Source organism: Lupinus angustifolius, chromosome LG02, assembly GCF_001865875.1.
Source record: "Lupinus angustifolius cultivar Tanjil chromosome LG02, LupAngTanjil_v1.0, whole genome shotgun sequence".
Lineage (NCBI taxonomy): Eukaryota > Viridiplantae > Streptophyta > Magnoliopsida > Fabales > Fabaceae > Lupinus > Lupinus angustifolius.
In genome coordinates, this window is record NC_032010.1 from 9,986,985 (window position 1) to 10,001,643 (window position 14,659).

A 14,659-nucleotide genomic window follows, 5' to 3' on the forward strand; every position below is an offset into this window, starting at 1 on the left:
CCGTCATGACATTGTTATATATTCCTTTATAATTAATTTGATTGATTCACAAAATAATAAGATGACTCTAACCGTGACACAGTTGAACATCTTTTATAGGAAAGTAAGCTCATCCCACTCAATATAAAAGTGGAGATTAACCTCCATTTTACTCTTTTTAATGTATGTTTGTCATTTATAAATATCAAGATTTGAAATTCCTTTTCAAGTGTTTATCTAAGGTGATTAAGATCGTTCACAACCTAATTCAATATTCTCCCAGTATTCCAAGATCGATCATCAACTCTGATCATCAACACATCATTTCTTTCAAGAATCACAACCAAACTTTTATAATACAGTAAAAAAGAAGGCATATTTACTATTTAAAGTGGGTTTATATCTCTTTTTTTGTTACTTAATAGGTAATTTTATCTCAGATTCACTTCTATTTTGAATTATATTTTGTTTAAAAAATTGATGAGATATGATGAAGATGATCTAGAAAATGGAGATTTTAATCATAATAATTCTTCGGTGTACATATTTTATAGGAGTTAGTTTTTCTTCACTTTAAGGTTTAATGTATTTATTATGAGGACAAATTTGGCAATTTGAGTTTTACACTTTTTGTTGGCATCATCAATATTATCCCCCATACTTTTTTTTTATGTATGTAATTATCCCTTCTAACGAGTATTAATGTTATTTAGAAGAGCTTTTGACCATATGAGGATCTAGTCAAGTCTCAGGTTCATAATACTAGATCAACGTCTTGTGATAGTTCTAACCATTTGTGTATATAAGTGATGTGATGTAACTCACATGCCTTCTATGCTCTGAATTATTGCAACATAAACACAGCATCAAGCTTCTGATTTCTTTTCATCTTCGGATTCTCATTTGTTATTTCTTTCACAAAATTCAGATGCCCAATTGAAAAAAAGTAACAAACTTTAAAAACACTTAGCCAAAAAAAAATCACACTCTACATTGCTTCATCATTGAGCTCTGCTTCTATTTTTGAACAAATGTGGTGAAAACGACGTCGCATAATGCTGTGCAAGAAAGGTTCCCTAAACGGTGTCGTCGTTGGTTCAGGATCGGTGCCAGTGTACCTCAACGTTTACGATCTCACACAAATCAACGTTTACGCTTATTGGTTTGGCCTTGGAGTTTATCATTCTGGCGTTCAAGGTTCTTCATTTTTTTTTCTGAAACCAATTTCAGATCTACGATCTGTGACAAAATTTGGATGATGGGTTTCTTTGAATTATTATTTTTTTACTAAATTTGAAGTTGGTCTTGTAGAAAATAATGTACTTCTAATTTAGTTTAGGGGGAATGAAAAATCCTAATTTGGCCGTTGATAATTTCAATTATTGGGGAAATTTGTCAACTTCAATAGAAATTTTAGGAACATGTTTGACCTTTCTAAATTTTAGAAACACATCTTTGATAATTTAAATATTGGTTAAATTAGTTAATTTTAATATAAATTTTAGGAACATGTTTATCCTTTCTAAATTTTAGAAACACATCATAATGTTTTTTAAAATTTTATTTCGAAAATGACTTATTTTGACTAGTGTTTGACTTGTGTTTGAAATTTGTTTGATTTTTCAAAGTCTCAACTTGATTAGGAAGATTTTAAAATAACAAGCATAAGACTAATTTGTTTCTACAATTCCTTCTAAATATGTTAAAATTTGACCAGAAGTTGAATTCCTGAGTATCAATCATCTTATGATGCTATTGGTTTAGCTTAAAAATAAGCTGATTTATCAGATTATCATATAATCTTATTGTCCAAAAGTCCAGCTTAAAAAGTCCTGTGTGTTTTTCATCCACAAACAGCTATAGACAACAACTTACGTTATTGTCAAACACTTTTCTCTTATGCATATTATTGTTAATGTTATTCCTCAAAAGTAATTTGAACCAAACACAATCCTAATATGTTTTTTTTATGATTATTCATTTCTCAGACTAAACTAGGGAGTGGAGTTTTCTTTTAGACGAATTCGGATATTTGCTAATTTTTTGTTTTTGTGAAAATTTTGATTTTGGTTTCAGTACATGGTGTTGAGTATGCATTTGGCGCGCATGAGTATCCATCGACAGGGATATTCGAAGGAGAACCAAAGAAATGTGAAGGGTTCCGGTTTAGGAAGACTATACTGATTGGGAAGACTGATATGGTGCCTGGTGAAGTGAGGGGTGTGATGGAAGAACTTGCTGCTGAATATAGAGGGAACGCTTACAATTTGATTACCAAAAACTGCAACCATTTCTGCAATGATGCTTGTGTTAAGCTCACTGGAAATCATATTCCGAGTTGGGTCAATCGACTTGCTCGAATTGGTAATTTACTACTACCTTTTGTATGTTGTATTTTAGCTTCTGTTTTTCCTTCTGCTTCTTCAGCTTAGATTTTGTTTTCTTGTTGAGAATTGGAAAATATGTAGCTAACTTATTTTGGGTCTATAATAGCTTGGAAAAAGTTAACTATGGAGGTTGTAAGCAATCACAATTATAATGAAATTAATACCAGAACTATAATGTTAAAAATCATACCCACATGCTATGCACCAATACTTTAAAATGATTGTTAGATACTTCTATACTTTTTAGATGCTTTTCTGCAACTACATATCTTTGAATTTTTCAATTTTTTTGTATCAAATATATGTATTGCATGTCTCATATTTGTGCTTCTTAGTCCACATGGAATCAAGATTGTTAAATTATTTTGTAGATGATGGAAAAAGAATGAACATTATTAGTTATCTGTCACATTGTTACTTTTTCATAAATTGTGGGATATGCTTTTCTTTCCCCCAATTGTATATGCATAAATCCTTTGTGGCAATGTTTAAAGCTTAACAAAGGTTGGATTTAATATGTTCCCCATATTAAAAAGTAAGGGACATGTGTTTATTTTATTAAATCTTATGCTAAAGTTTTGAAAATGACATTAGTTTAAGTTTTTTTGGTACAACAAGGGTATCATCCCCCACTTTTCGATAAGGAACTAATCCCTTTCAGGATTTGTGGCTGTCTCTCCTAGGAACCGAAACTTTGACCTTATGGTCGTTCTAGGGATTTAGTAGGGCCTTAAATCATTAGACCAACGCCTTTTTAGTATTAATTTAAGTTGACCTCATTAATTTTCTGCTTATGGTTGTTGGTTGATTGGCTTATATTATTGCAGGTTTTTTGTGCAATTGTATTCTTCCTGTGACTTTGAGCTCAACTAAAGTTAGACATCACAAAATAGAAGACAAACAAATACAATGTAAAGGAGAGACTCAAGTATTAACCAATGAGTCCAACAAGGTCACTCCTTCAAATTCAATATCATCTTCTACTTCTTCTCCGACTACTACTAACTCTGGTAGAGAACGTCGGGGAAGAAGTAGAAGTAGAAGGAGACGACCGGTTCCACCATCTTCACCTTTGATTGTTGAGTCTTCTACATCTTGATGTCCAAAATCTGGAATTTTTAATTTTTTTTGGCTTGTCCAATTACAGAAGTTGCTTTTTAACCAAGAAAGGCAACAATTGGATTTTTCAGTTTAAAGTTTCGTTATTCTTCATTCTTTCCATCCAATGGCCTTATAAGATATCACAAAACCTGGCACTGCTTTTTTATTGTATTATTGTTCTGGAAAGAAAATGTGATGTTAATTTTGTACACACCCTTTTACTTTCAAGTTTCAACCCCTTTTTCTTTTATAGAAAAACATATTTATGTTTGCTAATACTTAAATTTTAGAAAATAAAAATATTTAGGAGTTTTTGTTTTCATAAGCTATTTTTTTTGTATAAGTAAGGGTATTTTTTACCCTAATTTCTTTGAGTGCCTGATTATTTTTTCCAAAAAGAGAGAAATATTCATTAACAACAAAGGTTAACATAAAAGATTCATTATATGTGAAGAGAATAAGAAACAAGTACGTTTTACACTATAATAACTAACCGATATTATTTTACATTGTCAGCCTATCAAACATTATTTATCATTATAAAAAAACTTTTGCACTAGTGGTGTATAGATATTAAACTCATTTGTTTTCAAAGATTTTTCACTTAAATCAATAGTCTCATACATAACATCAAATTTAAGTTATTTTATTTCTTATATCTTTAATTCTATGTTTTAGCTATTTATAAATATTGTAATTTTAACTTATATATTATATCAATATTTGGAATCAAATTTTTGTAACTCAAATCAAATCATGTTTAAGTCCATTTTGATTTCAAATACATGACTAGATCAAAATATTAGATTAGATTTTGAAAAATCTTGGATATTAACTAAATCAGATTCAAACCAAATCTAGATCAAATTAAACTAAACTTATCCTTCATGATCTCTTATACAATAACAAACAGATAAATCTTATTTTGTTAGGTAAGATCGAATATATAAGTCAAATAACACTATAATGTTGTTCTATTATAAATCACGAAACAATCAACTGTTTTATGGAAGATTTTATGTCAAAGTTTGTCCCAAACTCACTATAGCTCATTTTCTTTTTAGGGTAATGGCTCTTGCTGTTTGGACCTTCTTTACACTCTTTCCTCCTTAGGTCACTATTAGAGTCAACAAAGGTAGATGCTGGAGCAACTATTTTTGACTAGTAATAATTGACACAATATAGCTAAGTAACAAAAATTGCATGCAAAAGATATCACTAATGTCTAAGGAAGCAAAAACAAATGTATCTCAAGTAACCATTAACATAGATATAATTGTATTATACTATTCTGATGAGTGATGAAGAGTGCCAACAACTATAGACCCTCTAACCTAGGAGATTTTTTTTAGTATAAGCCCTACATTTTACTCTCAATGAGTTTGATCTAGGTTCTCTTGAATCCTTAAATAACAGATAAATAATGAAAATAAATTTGAAAATAATTCGTATGACATGAATGCTTAATAATAGTTCAGAGATGGATATGAAAAAGATCTTGGGTTAGATACTGTTACTTTAGACAACTTTAATATTTTTGGTAAGTATCCCATGAGTAAGAAACTAATCTCTTTTGAGGTACGTGGTTATCCCTTCCAACAAGTATTGCTTCTAGAAATTAAATACTTGACTTTTGGAGGATCATCATGAGATCTAGCAAAACCTTATATCACTAGACGAATGCGTTAATAGAAACAACTTTAATATTTGTATCACAACTTCTTAGAATATGATTGATAAAATTTCTTATAATCACTTACACACTCCCTAATAAATAATTACAATCTCTATTTTCCATCCAAATTTTTTTTACAATTTTTATTTTACAGATCTAATAATATGGTTTTGCTAACCCTTGCTTAGATAACAATGGTCAACGAACATCTAGTACTCGCAAAGATATCTACTACTACCACAATTCTCAGCACAGTTAGATATGGATAATTTATTTATTTTTCTAAAATTAAAAGTGCAACTCATTTTTGTTCTCACAATTCCTCATCCCTTAAAGAAATCTGAAAATAAAAAGCCAAGTAATATGTGAAAAGAATTGTAAAACAATAAGTGTAAGTCTTCTATACAACTTTTTTGTACCATACTTAGTACCATCATCAATCCATTAATTCTGTTATTAATTAAAACAACCTTTACTAAATTGATTTGTGAATGTGAGGTAAATAAGAAACAGACTATCAACTTATGTATATCTACCTTCCTCTTGATTTTATTAAATGAGAGTCTCATTCATTTATCATATCAATATATTATCAAGTTTTTTACTTCAATTTTTAGATTCCGTTCATAAAATGTCAAGGAGATTAAAAAGTTGGATGTTTATGGAGCAAAAATAGGTTGCATTTTTAATTTAAAAATAAATTAATTATTTATATCTAATTATAGTAATAACAATAGTCGTAAGTCTAAGATGTACTTAATCGTGAATGTCACCAAAGCCATTAATAATATACAAATAAACAATTCAATTTTTTTTTTGCAAAAAAACTAGATCTCGTAAACTTTTCTCTTTTCTAAGATTCGGTTTTTTAAGAAACCTTAACGAAAGAAGCAATAATAATTCAAAATAGAAGCATTTATTTTAGCAAATAATCCTAAATAAATGCACTCCAAACATATAATAAAAAAGGATCCAAATCCTGATAAGTTTATATGTGAATTTTCAAGTTGCATATTGTGTAATAAGTCAACAATTCCAACTCATACAGTAAAATGATTTATAAATGTTAAAAGTATTATAAATGTTTATAAAAGTATTATATGGCAAAGACTTAATACTATTTTAGAGATTCAGATCAAATATCAAGATACAGGAATATATTAAACAATAACCATGTACTTACAAGCCACACTCTAAACCAATAAAAAAAATGGATGAAATTATTCAGTGTTTCATTAACTTAAAAACTGAAGGAAAAAATATGAAGTAAAAGTTTATGATTGATAAGCTAGTTGATCAAATTGAAAGTTTTTGAAGTAATTGATTAACTAGCCATACCATAATTTTAGAGGGGTGACATTATGATTTATACATAAATAATATATGAAATTATTAGAATATATATAAGTTTTTAATGTAAAAATGAGTTATTCTTTCATGTTTAAATTTTAAATTCCCAAGAAACATGATAAAAATATAACATAACAAATCTATGAAGAAATTCCAAATATTCCTAAGCACAAATAAGTTCATTATCTCTTATAAACAGTATATGTATTTTAAACTCAGAAGAATCTAACATAAAGTTAGTTTTTCAATCCTTTCAAATAGAGAATCAAAATAATGTATGTTTGATATTGATATAAATATTTTTTTAAGAGAAAAATATATAAAGATAGAAATAACGAAATTAAGAATATCATATATAGCAATGGAATAACCCAACTAAAATTAATTAATAAAAAAATAGTTCACTAACAAAGAATAACAACTCCATGAATAAAATTTGATGCAAAAAACAAATAAATCATAAGTAATCATGTCATGACTTCATGGACATATGATAATGTGCCATAAAAAAAATAATTGAAGAAAAATGATTTATAAAGAGCAAATATGACATTTTTAAGGTGAAAAAATAAATGAGTTTGAGTTAGAGAGTTATCTAAAGCGATATTAGGGGAGGGGAATATGTCATGTGACACTAAAGAGAGTGAAACTTCATAAAGGGTGATAGTTTTGAAGAGAATATTGAATTTTTTTCTTGTCCAATAAGTCGTATAGAAGTATTATTCTTTAAGAGAAGAATATATGCACTAACAATGTATGAATTTTATACTTTTTCACTTCATCACCTACCATTCATATCCAATCTTCATTAACTCTTTAAAAAAAATTAATCTAAATGAATGATGAATGATGTAGTGAATGTGTATAAATTTTTACATTAATAATACATAAATATTACACTCTTATCCTTAAGTTTTATTGTTAAATTTTAAAATATACCAAAAACAATATCTCTATAATATTTTTTTGAAATATTTGAGGGGGGCAACTGCCCCCACCTGTCCTAGAAAAGATCCGCCCGTGCTAGCCATTATAAAGAAATCATGAATTAATCTCTAGTTATCAATTTTTGTGAAACCCGAGCTGAACATTAAATCAGAAGAAATTCCGTATTATATTTTAAGTGATTCAAGTGTCCGGTTGGACCCGAAATTTTTTATATATATAATTATAAATATATTGAAGTAATATCTTTCATTTGTTTGGAACGGAGTAAAATAAAATATTAGAGTAGTGTTTCATTTTTTTAAAAGTGAATCATCTAGTTCACTTTCCAAGTTATTCCCGTTTAACTAGATTTAACACTATCGGACAGAAACTTTCCCAAGAAAAAGTGGTTTAACATCTCATTCGATTAAGATTACAAATCTAAGATATTTTTAAATCTAGTCAGGTCGCCCAGTCCAATACTTACAACAGTGGTGAAGCTATTTAAAAAAATTCTCCCTGATGAAAGAAGACATATAGCTCATTTTATAGCTCATTTTAGGTCACATATCCCCTCTTGGTTCAACACTATGAAACAAAAATGTGTTGTGGAAAACATTTGTTGATAAGGAAACAAATGTATGCTCCTATATTATTTGTTATTTTTAAAATATATGTATATAAAAAGAATGTAATATATAAGTATAAAGATTTATACATAATCAATATATTACTTATCAATTATTTGTATTAATTATATTTATGAGTCAACAATAATTAAATATAAATAGTGGATGACATAGTGATAATATAGAAAAAAACTTTTAACTATAAGTGCATCTATTTTTTCTCATACAAGAAAGTAAATGAAATTAATAATCATGAATGTATATAATATGTTCAAAATTTGATGTTAAAGAATAAATGAGGAAAAAGTATAGAAGTAGTTGCAGTGAATTTAATTTCAATAAAAAAAGCTATATTGTGATTTGTGAATGATACATATAAAGAGGGTAGATATTGCTGATGTTGGTGTTTGGTAATAATGACAAAGTACAAACTTGTGACTTTAAATAGAAGTAAAGATTGGTTTATGTTGAGAATGGCCAGATGAAAAACATGGCTAACACAAGAGCTTCAACTTGTTTGGGCAACAAAGGAGGACCTACATAATCTGTCCCACACTTTCTCTTACACCATCGAGTGCTGCCAACAAATCAATCAGTAAGAGTCAATGCATATATGAATATATATTACTAAAGTTTACAAAATTTGCATACCAATGATTGCAGTTAGCAGAGAATCATGATCAGATTACTTTTGCTTTTCTCTAATCCATTCAACAAAATTGTCTAGGATCAAGGGCCATGCAAGATCTGCATCATAATCACTGAGTGTTGGAAAAGTAATCTGTGAAGAAGAGGAAGTTGAATCTCAGTTAGATTGAAAAAGGGATTTATTGGGAATAGGCAATCTAATAGAAGAAGAAAATAAAGAAGAAGAGAGACAAAAAACAAAGATTTGTTAACAGGAGAGTAGGATTGTCACATTAGGTTTTACATAACACATGTTTATAGTCTAGTACCCCAACCCCAAAACCCATTGATTGGATTTTTGATCTGTCATAAAGGTATGGATCCATGACCGTGGTGTCCAACACGGCAAGGTCATGGATCGTGTTGCTCCATGGTCCGGTTTCCACCACACCCTAGGTCCATGGTCTTGGGCAGCTTCGACAACACGCTCGTGCCTCCCCACACGGTTAGGCCATGTTCCACTTCCTAACTCCATGAGTCATGCACAAAAGGATTCAATTTCAATACAGTTAATGTAAGTTTTTTATACCATTAACTAATCATGTAGTATCATCATATCATTAAAAATGTTTAATATTTCAATAACTAACTCAAGCCAAACACAAGATGTAAAAGATTCCAACACTAAAGATATGAATCCACAACAAAAAAGACACTAGACTAAGTTGAAAGGTAGAGAGTGAGAATATCAATACTAGAGAGCCAATAGTCCAACCAAGAATAAGAAATATCTCCCTCTTGATAATGAACACTGAAACATTCTAGAAGTTTCAGAAAAAGAGGCTACCTCATTGCAAAACCTGAAAAATCCCAACCATTGATCCATGTTTATGACCTTGTAATCATTTTGAGACTGCCATAAATAATAAAAACATGTGAGAATCATTTGTAAGAACTTAGAACTAAAACAACAATGTAAAATGCACATCTCACCTTCAAATATTCCACAAATAAGTTAACTTGGGCTGGAAATGTTGAACCCAAAACAAGGGTAAGTAATTGACAGATGCTCTCTATATCAATGCTTTTTTGTTTCTCCTCTGACAAAATTTGAAAAATTAGATATAAGAAAATGATTGATGGTATAAAAAAATTATTTGAAAACAAAAAAAATGGTTTATTCCAATGTACATAAGATCACATCCAAGTTTACCTGTTAAACAATATTTGAAAGCAAAAGAATAGAAATCTGCAAAATTTGATAGCCTCCTGACCTTCACATCAGAGATATCAAATTAAAGAAGTTAGCAACTTATAAAATATTTCAACCATCAATAACAATTGCCATAAATAAATGTCCATGCATTATAAAAGAAGCATCAATTAAATAATAATACCTCCTTTTCTAAGTCTGGAAGTGCCTTCTTCAATTTGCTTACTGTATCAGCCCTTAGATCTTTCATGCCTCTCCGCCACTCATCCTATAAATATTTTGGGTTAAGTGATTTCAGTATAAGGAGGAAACAAATACAAAAACTACATCATTGTGAACCAAAGAAAAATGAGACTTATCTATTTCCCTGTAAGTGTTTATCCAAAAGAAATTTTATGAAAATAAGACTTGATAATATGTATATGCATGTATATATATATACACATGAAGAACTGTCTCTTACCAAGGTAAAATATCCTTGCTCCTCAGCTCTCATTTTCCTGTTACAAAACTCTTTATCAACTACAAACACAAACTTATGACAAAGATATAACAAAATGGTATTAAAGGACAATTTAGTTTAACACTATAGCTTACCACGCAAGCATCAAGATTCTCACATCAGTATGATCCACCTCAATATCAGCACAAAGTGTTTCAATGCCTTCTGGGCTGCATCCAAAGTTTATTAAAAGATAATTAAACCCACTTTCGAATTATAAACAAATGTTTGTGTACTCATTTACCTAGTACATACATAAAAAAGTCATTTTTATACAACAAGAATCCCTTCCTGCATTTATGAACACACTTACTCTTCTTCATTTAATATGTTAGTTTCTATTGTTTTTGGTCAACATACATGCTTAATGTCTTAATCAGCTAGTGTCAATTAACCATTTCTTTCTTGTGGGGTTAAAGTGTTAAACAAGGCTTGGGTCACATGCTAGACTGCTAGCCCAAGCCAGGTGTTGGACCATTTTCTTTGTAACGAACATGATGATTTACACGACGGAGAAGAACATGAGTTCATCACCAGAACCATACATGGCTTTCTGTCACTGGAAAGTGGAACCCTACACAACTGTTATGGCAGAGAAGATAAGTGACGCAAAGAAGTAATGAGAAGGGAACTGAAATTATAGGAAGTGATGGGTGAATTGGGTTCAGGCTCAGAATGTTGAAAGGAATTGGATGAGATGCCAAAGAAGATGGTAGTAGTTAGTAGCTAGTCATATAACTATCAGGTTACTTATACTTTGAGAACCAAATGCCTGATAGTATTAGGCCTTACCGTATCCAATTAACATTCTCTGCCCAGGTCTTATACTATCAGGTGCATGACCAAATCACTCTTCAGTGTGACAAGATTAGGGTCCTATTGGCATTTTCTTCAGACATATACCTCTAACAGGATTGCTAGACACTATTGCGAAACTCACCTAGCTATATTAAATGAGCTACAAAGTTCATTTCAAACTTAAGTAACGATTCTCTGAATGCCCTTTGCCCATATATTCATCTCCTGGGTTGAAATATGAATGAAGAAAATCACAAAAGCATAATTTAATTTGGTTTATACATAATGAATTTCAGAAAGTAACATTCTTGGGTGATATATACTTACTCAATCAACCCAGTAGACCCATTGGCATATGAATAAAATAGACTATCAATGCGTTCTGATTCCTTTGAGGTTGCTTTGCTTGAGGCTGAAAATTATGTTTGCATGATTAGAACATTGAATAATTAATGCCCATTCAAATAGTGCGTTCCAGATACTGATGGCATAAACACAATTCTACTACAGAAAAAAAAAACAGAAATGAAACGATAAACAGTATATATACTTCAAAATACATATAAGCAGCTTCAAAGACAAGCAATTTCCATGTTCCACATGATACGAATCCAAGTAGATGCAATATGTCTGACTTGACACCCTTAGTAAATGCAACAACAAAACTCTCATTAAAATCTCAACTTTCATAAAATAAGACCCCCTTTACATGATGATTATTTAACGTTAAGCAAACATGAAAGCCATGTTTTGTAACCCTTTCAATCATATTGAAGTCTCCGTTACCAGAATAAGTAAAGAGAAAATAAGCAAGGTCAATGTGTAATATAGTAAAGGTAAGCTAAATTCCAGCATAATAAAGTCTACATCAGAGATATGACCAATTAATACAAATAAAAGGAGTAATATTGTGATTTCCCAACATAATTAATAATTAAAAATATAAGTTAAGGAAAAGGTAAGCATATAAACACATTACTGGTGTTGTGTTAAATCGTTACGAGTTTCCACTCAGTTGTGTCATAAAACTCAAATGATTTCTCTTATTCACATGCGATAATCATGACATCAATAGGTAAGTTCTGCTAGGATCCATCTTAAACCCAATTGGCATTAAGTGGAGTTATCCAACAGATATATAAACCAGAGTACCAGACCCCGGAATAGAGAAAGGCGATGTGGGACTTCAAACACCCCCCTTTATAGATGCCTGCTGGAACACTCGATAAATGACAGAACGACATGGTGATAAGAACTTACACTTTTAGGACAAACAGTTTGACCCTCACACCCATCCTCTTAATTAAAGAGGCTTCTTGGATCCCTTATTGTCATATTTGTTCATCTATTCAGATAGCAAGCATAAATACAACACATGCAAATTACTATAAACTTACATAAAACTATAATCATTAAATTAAAAGAGAGAATCTATGTTTCAAAAGTTAACATTAGTCAATCTAGAATATAAGTAGTGATAAATTGACTCAACAATTTACTGAAAAAAATATAATTTTCTCAAGATCCAACTTCTCTAAACTCAGGAAGCTCCTATTCCACTAGTCCACACCTTACAACCTATCACAAGTTCACAATCTCCTAACCCCAATAAACAAATTCAAAACCAATTATATAAACCGAATTCTGAAAAGATATAATCTTTTCACTGAAAATTCAAAACCCACCAAGAAAAGTTCTCACCTTGCTAACCCCAATAAACAAATAACCTCAAATTCAACATGAACATAAGAAAATTAAACAAACAAAAAACCATTAAGAAACCAAAATTTGAATAGATAAGTTAAATAAGAAGCATGGGTTCAACAGAAACATAAAAAGAATATAATACCAGAACGGAAGAGATCGGAATTGGATTGACCCGTCTTTTTGGAAGAATTAGAAGAGCGTCGCATCTTCAATAAGAAATCCAAAGGGGAGAAGAATAACGAATCTTATAAACAAGTGAATAATGGAGCCAAAAAACGACGTCGCTTGAAACTGTGAAGCAGAAGCAAAAAGCGCCAACTTGAATATAAAAGAGAGAGACGATAGATATCTTAGATTTGGATCTCTGGTGTATTTACATCTTAATTTCGTACACTAAAGTAGATATATCTTTATTTCTTCTTACTCTAAAAATATTTTTGAAGTAAATGATATATTAAGTGTAATATTTACATAGTATATGATCAACCATTTATTAGAAGTGTCTTCCCGAACAATATGAAATATTATTTATCTATACAATTATATTGAAGTAAACATGTCTAGGGTTATATAGATAATTGAACAAACGTAATTTTTATATCTTAAACTTTATCCTTACTATTATATAAATGCAAAATATATTTAAAGAACATTCAAGTAAATGAACATGTTTAATTTCATTTATATGGTGGTAATTGAAAAATAATATGACACATTCAATTTTATAACATATACAATGAAAATAATTTTGCAATAATTGGATGTAAAAAATGGTTCAAGAGGTTGTATATGATAACTTTAGGTTACCTTTTAAATGAAAAATATATTATATTCTTTGAAACACTCAAAAGCTAAACAACTTAACATATTTATACCTTATTATCCATATCCGAAGATTATTTCATGTTCATCTTTGATCCAATTTTTTCATATAAGGAAGATCACCCTTTGGAATAAGTGTTAAATACAATCAAATTAAAGATTAAAGACTTATTCTTTCTTAGAAGATATTTCTTTTGTAATCATTTATTTTTTGATAGAAAAATTATATTAATAGAAAGTACCAATGATACAAGATTTATAAGAAAGGATCGATAATTACATAATGAATCTAGGAACAATGAGAACGTAAATATTCACAAGGATTAGAGTTCCATCCGTAGTATGACATTACTATGTGATCAATTGTTCTTCTAATCCAAAGCTATGATTTCACTTTCGTAGTTACACAATTTTTTGAAAGGGAATTTTATTAGAGTTAAATATGATGTCGTTCCTTGGTGACCAGATTGACCATATCATTGACAGTCATATGATGCTCTAGAATTTCCTGCATTTTTTGTTAGTAGAGAGGCCAATATGCAATGTAAAGTGACTTCGAGTATCCTTTGGAAGAGTGATTGTTGGATAACAAGGGCTTACGGTCACCTAGAGAGGGATGAATAGGTGTAGCGGTATATTATAGCTGCTTTTTCAATTCAATGAGATATTCAGAAAACTACTAATTTAATATATTATAAAGACCCTTAATCAATTAACTATGTTCTCTTATTTCTTGAAAAGTAGGATTTCTTGAACAGAATGTTATTGGAAATTTCAATTAATTTACATGCAAGACTTAATGAATTTTCGCCTAATTAATATCTAGAATCAGAACAAGCAGTAAACTCAATAAGTAATTAATTATACCTAAACAAATTGTAAATTGACAAAAATTAAAAGATAAGGGAAAGAAAACTTGAGACGCCAATTTTATCCTGATTC

At 29.8% G+C, this 14,659-nt stretch overlaps 2 protein-coding genes across 2 annotated transcripts; one reads left to right on the forward strand and one right to left on the reverse strand.

The window, feature by feature from the left end:
- On the forward strand, window positions 791-3,486 carry LOC109335478 (deSI-like protein At4g17486). Its single transcript, XM_019571614.1, has 3 exons — window positions 791-1,176; window positions 2,056-2,343; window positions 3,194-3,486. The coding sequence occupies exons 1-3, from the start codon at window positions 1,035-1,037 to the stop codon at window positions 3,463-3,465; spliced, it is 702 nt and encodes a 233-aa protein (XP_019427159.1). The 5' UTR covers window positions 791-1,034; the 3' UTR covers window positions 3,466-3,486.
- LOC109335482 (DCN1-like protein 4) lies at window positions 8,358-13,137 on the reverse strand. The gene is made up of 10 exons (XM_019571618.1): window positions 13,038-13,137; window positions 11,516-11,600; window positions 10,486-10,560; window positions 10,352-10,388; window positions 10,073-10,156; window positions 9,889-9,949; window positions 9,669-9,775; window positions 9,523-9,588; window positions 8,700-8,829; window positions 8,358-8,625 (listed from the first exon to the last, which is right to left on the reverse strand). The coding sequence occupies exons 1-9, from the start codon at window positions 13,099-13,101 to the stop codon at window positions 8,734-8,736; spliced, it is 675 nt and encodes a 224-aa protein (XP_019427163.1). The 5' UTR covers window positions 13,102-13,137; the 3' UTR covers window positions 8,358-8,625; window positions 8,700-8,733.

Bases quoted from the DNA above. Each gene is read 5' to 3' on its own strand.
- LOC109335482 (XM_019571618.1), bottom strand. From the start codon at position 13,101: ATGCGACGCTCTTCTAATTCTTCCAAAAAGACGGGTCAATCCAATTCC. The intron at 10,561-11,515 runs GTAAGTATATAT...CTTTGGATGCAG, and splicing joins GGGTCTACTGGGTTGATTGA to CCCAGAAGGCATTGAAACAC. The intron at 9,589-9,668 runs GTGAGATGTGCA...TATTTATGGCAG, and splicing joins TATTTGTGGAATATTTGAAG to TCTCAAAATGATTACAAGGT.
- LOC109335478 (XM_019571614.1), top strand. From the start codon at position 1,035: ATGCTGTGCAAGAAAGGTTCCCTAAACGGTGTCGTCGTTGGTTCAGGA. The intron at 1,177-2,055 runs GTTCTTCATTTT...TTTTGGTTTCAG, and splicing joins TTATCATTCTGGCGTTCAAG to TACATGGTGTTGAGTATGCA. The intron at 2,344-3,193 runs GTAATTTACTAC...ATATTATTGCAG, and splicing joins CAATCGACTTGCTCGAATTG to GTTTTTTGTGCAATTGTATT.